General features: G+C 39.8%; 1 protein-coding gene across 1 annotated transcript in view; it reads left to right on the top strand.

The window, feature by feature from the left end:
- The first annotated feature begins 2884 nt into the window (after window positions 1-2884).
- The window catches only part of APOOL (apolipoprotein O like), an 11120-nt gene continuing 5558 nt past the window's right edge, over window positions 2885-8446 (top strand). Inside the window, exons 1-5 of the mRNA XM_010715420.3 lie at window positions 2885-2890; window positions 3949-4050; window positions 4668-4787; window positions 6421-6475; window positions 7642-7740. Coding sequence (XP_010713722.1) covers window positions 2885-2890; window positions 3949-4050; window positions 4668-4787; window positions 6421-6475; window positions 7642-7740 — 382 coding nt within the window. The remainder of the gene's footprint in view (window positions 2891-3948; window positions 4051-4667; window positions 4788-6420; window positions 6476-7641; window positions 7741-8446) is intronic.

Genomic DNA, 8446 nt, shown 5'->3' with positions numbered 1-8446 from the left:
GCCCCGTGTGGGTGGGAGCTGAGGGCTGCGCGCCGCCCGCCTCGGCCGCTGCCCGGCGCCGAGGGGAAGGGGCGGGAAGCGGCGGGAAGCGGAGCTCTCAGCGCCGCGCGGCACTGCTGCGGGACTTGTGCCAAAAGGAGCTGCTTCCACAGCGCTTAAGTTCTGCATCTGGAAGGGAAAGTAGTTTATTTCTGGTTGTTCTCCATCTACCAACAGCTGTCTGAAACGCCTTCCGCTCCTTACGCGAGATATGGAATGTCATCACGATACTTGCTAGGTAGGGGGATGGCGAAGTGCAGTGCAGCATTAAAACACGGGTGTTAAAGGCATGCAGTAACAAACGGACGCACGACAGGGCAAAATGTGCCTGCAGAGCTCTGTGCTTTCTCTCGAGTGTGCAGTCAGGTTTCCCACTCTTGGCAGACACATTGATAAGTAAGTTTCTTACATGTGAATCCTCTTATTTACTTTTGCAAAGCAGCATCAGGACTGTTGCTTTGGTTGTGCTGAGAAAGGAAATGATGGGGCTTCGTGACATAACCAGGTGGAGCTCAGGGCATAGATCTGAATGGCTCAGTGTGCTGTACTGCACCACTGCACCTGTTACTCATTTAATAAAAGCTCTCCACTGAAAGTGTGACATGCAGCAGATACTAAAATTTTAGCCTCATTTTAATCTGCCAAGTGGATTCTGGTTTTATGGCAGGGAAGGCATGCAGAGCATACAGGTGCCTCAAGTCTTTGCATACAGCCTGCTTCTTTGATGTCATCTTTGTGTTCTGAAGTCTGTGCCTTCTTTGAAGCAGAGCTGTGAATCTGCGGAGTTTCAGCAAGAAACAATACTTACGTCTTGGAGAATAAATAGAAAATGTGGTTTTATTAGGCACCAAAGTGCTTTTTATGTGAACAAAAGCAGCCTATCAGTAATTATTGTGTTAGTAACATAGTGGTGGTATTAGAGGAAATATTTTGACTTCTGCTGTTGAAGTTTCTCTTTTCTTTGTCCCTCTCCTATCCTGAGGTGTATAACTTCTTGTATCTGTAATTCCAGCAGTGTTTAGGTCTATATTTATATGGAATTCATTTCTGGGCTTGTAGTTCTTCTGTCTGCTGGTTTATAGATGTGTTGCCATTAAGGACTAAATGATTTTCTTTTTTTGGGTTCCTATGGCTTACATCAGAGCTTTAACTCAGATAAAAGCAGAACTATTATTAAAATGCAGATCAGATGTTGAACTAAAATCTTTAATTTTATTTTTTATAGTTTAAATAGTTTAATATGGTTTTATAGTTTAAATTAAACTATTTGCTGAATTTATTAGCAAGAAGATTGTTTAGGTTTGAATCAATTATTGATATTCTGGATTTGTTTTACTGATTTACTGTGCAATTCCCATGTATTTTACAGCCTATTTCTTGCAGTGTTTTTTTTCTCTTCACCTTTGTTGTGACAGCATTCTGTCATTGCTCAGTGCTGTGTAACTTCTAGAAGACATCATAAGTAAATTATCCCTTAAGTAAACTGTGTGTTGTTTTCCTTGTTTAATGTTCACTATTTTTTGACAATATGTTTAATAAAATCACTTTAAGAAATTAATAATAAATTAATTTGGCAGTGTTAATTAGGCAAAGAACAAGATAAGCAAGAAGAGGACAGACCCTTCAACAGGATTTGTTGTGACGGGACAAGGGGAAATGGCCTCAAACTAAAAGAGAGGAGAGTTAGACTGGATATAAGGAAATTTTTTACTCTAAAGGTGGTGAGGCGCTGGTTGCCTGGAGTGGTGGTGGTGTCCCATCCCCGCAGATACCATAAAGGTCAGGCTGGATGGGGCTCTGAGCACTTTATGGAGCTGTAGGTGTCCCTGCTCACTGCAGGGGGGTTGGAGCGGTGGTATTTAAGGGTCCCTTCCAACTCGAGTAATTCTCTGATTCTGTAGCAGCTTGGTATAGTGAAGCCTATTGAATGTAGCTGAGGTGGTGCTGCTTTCTTTCTCCTTGGTTCTTTGTGATTTCAGTGGAAAGAGTTAAACCTTTCCGTAATTATGCCAAGATCAGTGTCAGATAGCAGAGCTGTTCAGCAGGATTTTAAACATTTATGTGTTTGTCTTCAGGCATCCAAAAGTAAAGCAATTAGTGTCAGTCAGGAATTGGAGTACATTGTAGCTTTCTTTGTTACATGTACCACAAACTTTGTTGTGACTCTCTAAAACAATCAAATTTAAGTGAACAATATAATTTTTTGCTGCTTTCTCACTTTAAAATTTCCTTTTCCTGCTAGCATCTACTGAAAATTGGAGTGTTCCTTTGGTAGTATCTTCTTCTGAAGTAGGTTATCTGGATTACAGTACATCTTAAATAGTTTTCTTTAATAATTGATATAAAGCACAGCCTTTTCCTTGGGGATGGGTGTATGTCTGTAAATCCGCTGGAGCTCAGACTGCCTTTGGCTCTGATATCACAAAGACTGTCCATGTATTAATTGGATCATACTTTGCTGCTAAAAGGGAGGTGTTTGGGGCACCAGGGGTGTAAGTGAGGCAAGAGGCACACGCTGGTTGGTGTGGTGTGTCCCCAGGAATGGTGCTGCCAGCTGAGATTTGCTGGCTTAGCTGTGGAACCATGGCTTTGGGCAGTGGAAATCTGGGATGTTTCTGGCAGAAGTAGAAACTGTGAGGGGATTCTGTTTCTCCTGAAAACTGAAATCTGCCCTTCATGTTTTCATACTGTTCCTATGTTGGAAAAAAAGCGTGAAATAAATAGGAACTGCTGGCAGGCTGTTTGCTCCTTCTTCCATTAGCAGTCATGTGCTGCCTTCTGTTTGGCTTTGAGTGTGTGATCTGAAAGCATTGCTGTGATGGTCACACCGTTTGCTTTGGGAACGATGGAGGTTTGTTGTGTTGGGTGGCTCAGTACGTGTGCCGTGGGTTTTTGGGTGAACCCGAACGCAGGGCTGTGAGTGCTGGTGCTCATTTGTGGAACCATGCACTTGGTTTCATAATTGCACATAAATACTGTGGAGTTAATCGTGCTCCTTTGGCAAGATATTTCCAATTGAAAGTGACGATAACAATGAGGAATTCCTGAAATCAAGGTGTGTTTTTTTTTTTCTCTCTTGGATTTCAGTTTTTCAGCCATTTCCACCGCCGTCTCCACGCAGATCCCAGAAATGCTTTCCCCATACTTGTTTTCACAGTTTTGCATTTTAAGGAAAGCTTCAGGTGAAGAGTAGAAAACTCATTGCTGACATGGAAGCAACTGTAACTGATGGAAGGTGCAGATGCTTCAGTGTGTCAGGGCTGGTGCTTAATGCACCGTGTGCCTGGGGCACCTCCTATTGGTGTCTTAAGGCAGTGAGGTAAAAAGCAGCTTCCCATCAAGTGGTTCTGGAGTTCACCTCTGTGTTAAGGATTTTTCTTTTTCCAAATATAATCTAAGTAGACCTGGAGCTATTATGACCAAACTTTGTCTGTGACTTGCATTGTAGTTGACAGTTGTAGAACAGTTAAGCAGGTGGTTCTTCATTCTGGTCTTGTTGCTTATTGTTGGCACACGGTTTTTCCAGACAGCTGTTGGACCATTCTCTGAACTGGCAGATAGCAGATCATTGCAAGTCAAATTGAACCTTTTCTTGCTGAAAATGTCATTCAGTGACTTGGAGTAGTTAAACGTTGACTAGATTAGAACTTAATTTATTGTAAGGAACGATGAAAGCATCAAAATGACATTGAGCACAAAATTGTGGTCATCTCTAGCTTTTTCTTTCTCACTGATATTTGGGAAAGTGTTTATGTATGAAGCATTTATTGAAAGTAGACTATTTCAAAAAGATTTTTAAACTGACTTGTTTAGTCCTGTGTTTGATCAAGCACAATACAGTAGTAAAATCCTGAATGGAATGAAGTTTTATTTCTACATTAAGAGTCCCTTCTTTCATCTCCCTCTCAGGTGGCGAGGCTGGCTGCTGCTTCTTCCTCCCTACCGTTTGTGTGTGCAGTGTATGCAGCAACAGAAAAGGAATCAAAAAGTCAGGTGGTGAAGCCAAACCAGGTGTGGTTCTTACTGCTCATCAATATGTAAAAGAATACTGGAAAAGTCTACAAATATGATTTCTTTCTTTTGATTGTAATTCATAAAAGATATAACTGAGTATTATGTGATCATACAAAGTATCTCCTAAGTAATTGACAACTACAGCACAAATGGAAAGAAAGAGTGTAAATGAGTGAAATTTTCCCTTGTTTTCATTATTCTATTGTTTCTGGAGTCAAGCCAGGTAAGATAGGAGTATAATACTTCCTGATAAAAAGTTTTTTCTACTGTACAATTTCTATCAACAAATTCCATGCGTCTTCCAACTTGTCTGTCTTATGCTTTTCATTAATAAAATACAGTTTTATCATGCTCAGTAGTTCTACTTCTTGAAACATACATACAACACTTTCTGTTTTCATTTGTGAAGAATTGACCCATAGTCACAGTTGTGTAATTAAGTTTCTAAATGTAAAAAAACAAAAACAAAAACACCATGATTTGATACACAGACCGTCTTTGCATAACGGGAAGGCTACAGATCTGTGGGCTTGAGAAAAGCTGCTCAGTGTCAGTAAATGCAGGTCACTTTACAGAATGGTCTCCCTGCAGTATGGTTATACTTGTGATTCCAGCTTCCAATTTACTGCTCGCCACCTCTGAAGTCAAAATACATTGAAGAACAGCCTGGTCGCTTGCAGAAGCAATTCTCTTCAATAAGACAGACAACTGGCCGCTATATTGGATGGTGTAAGGTAAGAATTACCTGCCCCTGAGGTATCCTACAATTCCTAATAGCACTAGACTAAAAGGTTAAAAATATCCTACTTAACCCTGGTTTGTTTTTTTTTGGTTTTTTTTTTTGGCAACTTCTTGTGTTATCACAGATCTGTAGTTTAAAATACAAAAATGAACCGTTGTCTTGTTTTTCTCTACTGTTTTTTTAACAGGGAACTTGTGTGTTCTCCCTGTTTTCCAATGCACGCGTCAGAAAGATCAAATAGGTCCCTTTCAGTCAATGTGAAAGTGGGTCACGGCCAACCCACACTGTCAGCTCCAGAAATATTTTTTGCTTAACTTCTGTGGTAAGAGTTATGTAGGTAACTTCCTGCCAGCATAACTGTTACATCTGGGAGTCTGAAATTCCAGGTAGGGTCCTGGAAAGAGAGTGCTGCTTTCAAAGGACCAGAAACAGGTCCTTTAGGAAAGATAAACTAAGTGCATCCAATCGAATGCTAACACAGCCTTTTACTAACTGCCCACCAACAGTATTTTGCAACTCTGTTATCGAATATTATAAGCACAGAAGAAAATGCGATACCTGTCAGCATTCTCTTACCCGCTGGTCAATGGCAGCTGTTTCTGCTGCTGTGTGTGACACTTTCTGCTTGTACTTTTTTCTTAGAGATACAACAGAGTTGAAAAAGACAGAAATTAAAATGTGTATTTTCTATCAGCTCTGATTCTGTTGATCTGTGAAAGTATAGCCAGTGACTACATAACTGAAACAAGTTAGTTGTAAATCTGCATCAAACTTCGATTCCATGTCCTTAACAGTAAAGGAGGGGGAGGTTGACCAGCAGTGACCTCTGGTGGCACAAAGTCACTGTTACTGCAGGCTTTGTTTCTGTGAGGAAACTGAAGATGATATTCTGTTAATCTTCTAAAGAAGGTGAACCTGCTTGATTTGTGCAGCAGCCTGAGGACAGTGGTGCTAATAACAGGATTAAAAAACAACTTTGTAATAAGGCAAGTTGACCAATTTGAAAGGAGTCGTGCAAAAGAGAGGTTGTGGATGCCCCATCCCTAGAAGCGTTCAAGGCCAGATTGAATGGGGCTGGGCAGACCGATCTAGTATTAAATGGGGAGGTTGGTGGCCATGCATGTGGCAGGGGAGGTTGGAGATTCATGATCCTTGAGGTCCCTTTCGACCCAGGCCATTCTGTGATTCTGTGAAAAGAATTGAGCACACATCTTAATACCAGTGAGCATTGCTTATCTTCAGCAGAACTGAGTACTGTGTTTGCAATCTCAGTGACAAAGTTGGTTTTGCTGGGCAAGATTTTCTAGGGAAGTGGCAATGATATTTTGTAATTAAACTTTCTTATGTTGCACAGTTGGGATCCAGATCTTCTGCTGCCCTACAGTTTTGATCCCAAAATGTTAATTTTGAAAAAAGTTCTCATTAAATTTAAATAATATAAATGTGTTGGGCAAAAAGGAAGTAATCTCAGCACAGCCTTCGTGGAAATTCACTAATCTGGTGGGGCTTTCTTTTAAAATTCGGTAATATTTGTCTTATTGTGTTGAGCCATACGTATCAGCTGGCTTGTTCTTACTACAAACATTTACTTTTGCAAAGTACTTACATTTATTTTATTTTTGTAGGATGCTTTTTTCTTTGCTAAAAATGGAATAGTGGATTCAATTCAGTTTGGTAAAGGTAAGCAACTCATGTATTTCTGAATTGAATGTTTTCTGTTCTTTCTCCTTGCAACTTCAAGAACTGCAGCAAATGGTACTTAAACAGAAAAAAGGAGGGAGGGGACAAAAGGGGACTGCAATACTTTCCAGAAGTGTGGGGGAAAAGATGACTGGGGCACTTCTAATTCACTGTATCACTGTGGAGTTCCATTTCTGCCCTTAAGGGAGAGACATGACTATTTGAGAAGCATTTCTCACTCCTTTGATTTTAGCTTGCTGTGTTTTGTGACCTTATGATAAATACTGTTTTGGCAGATTCAGGATTTGTGTGGAGTGTCAAAATGCTAGATTTCATTGTGATGAGGGAAGGTGCAGGGAACATTTCTTACACTCTTGTTGCCTTGCATTGATTCTGCAGACTGTTTGTTAAAGTTTGAGGAATCTTGAATTGGTAGCTCATAGGCAGGGCTGACTCTTATGTGTAAACATTTGAGCTTAAAGCAGAGCAAATGCCTTCTGAGTCTTCAGAGTACTCTTAATTTCCTATTCATTTTTTCAGAATCATAGAATTACAGAATTGTTGAAGCTGGAACCTCTGTAGATTCTCTGTGGAACCCTCAGTGCAGAGCCTCTATAGATGACTCAGTCCAACCCCCTGATTAAAGCAGGGCCAGAGCAAAGCCCTGAACAACTCCAGGGATGAAAATTCCACAACTCCTCTTCATTGCAAAAAAGCTTATTCTTGCACGAGTTACAAGTAGTGTTTGCATGTTAGTGTTCAGTGTCAGAAACTGCAAATAAGAGTTATTTTCTACAGAAACATTGTATTGGGAAATAAAAAAATATGTATTTAATCTATGTTAACTAATAGGACTGTCAAAACTGAAACCTATGCTTTCCTTTTTGATTGTTGATAAACCATAAAAATGGGCCTAGGAAGAAAAGTCACTGATGTTATTGCTATGCTTTGAGGACTGGGATTCTCTTCCCAGTTAACACAGATGTTATTGTGTGCACCTGGAAAACAAAAAAAACTTCTTCATTCATTAACAAAAATTCCATCCGTTTTCAGTTTTGAATACTTACAGTTTTACTTTCATTATTATTTCCTAAGTGAGAAACAAAGATAGACATTAATATTCACTTGCTTTGCTTCTCTGACATTTCTTCTTTTTTAATTCTAAGATGCTTATGTTTACCTGAAGAATCCACCACCAGAATTTCTTCCCAGAGTCGGCATAATTACAATATCAGGCTTAGCTGGTGCAGTGCTGGCAAGAAAAGGTAGGGCTTCTGTGCTTATTTTCGTCGTTGGTGTATTGTGTGTGTTGCATGTAGTAATCTTAATGGTCCAAAGATTTTTTCTGAAATAGAGAAAATAGCCAACTAGTAGTCAAAGCAAATCCTAATAAATTGAAAGGGCGTTATTAAATACTTACTGTGGATGTTGGCTAAAGCAGTAGTGGAGAATGAAGTAGCCCTTAAGATTTGACTAATGGGTACAGGGGAATGTACATCAGAAGGTGTGATTTGGGCAACTTTGGAGTCAGAAGAGTAATTGTAGAAATACAGTCTCCTTTCTTTTCAAGATAAACATTGAAAGTACAATCCTTAACCTGTTAGAAAGCACTGTTCAGAAAATGTTTATCTGTAGTACCTGAGTGCACCTGTTATTTAAATAATTTGTAAATCAAATGGATTCATCAAAATTCTGACAGATTGGTAGATTTCTTACTGTATCCCTGTTACTTACAGACACTTAAAAACTTTTTTTTTTTTTTTAATTATTAGAAATAAGTTGGGCTTGAGAATCTGTTAGCTTCTTGTCAGCAAAGGGGAACTTCAGCCTGGCTCAGCCATTCTCATGTTTGAAGAAAGAGGCCAAGTTTTCATGCCCCTGGCTGCTTCAAATTCTGCACTCTGTCTTTGAGAGAGCATGCATGCAGCTTCTGAAAAGCCCCAGCAGCTCCTCACTGACATTCTTCTCTCT

The sequence above is a fragment of the Meleagris gallopavo genome, chromosome 9 (genome assembly GCF_000146605.3).
Source record: "Meleagris gallopavo isolate NT-WF06-2002-E0010 breed Aviagen turkey brand Nicholas breeding stock chromosome 9, Turkey_5.1, whole genome shotgun sequence".
Lineage (NCBI taxonomy): Eukaryota > Metazoa > Chordata > Aves > Galliformes > Phasianidae > Meleagris > Meleagris gallopavo.
The sequence above is the reverse complement of the archived record's forward strand: the minus strand, read 5'-3'. Positions and strand labels throughout refer to the sequence as shown.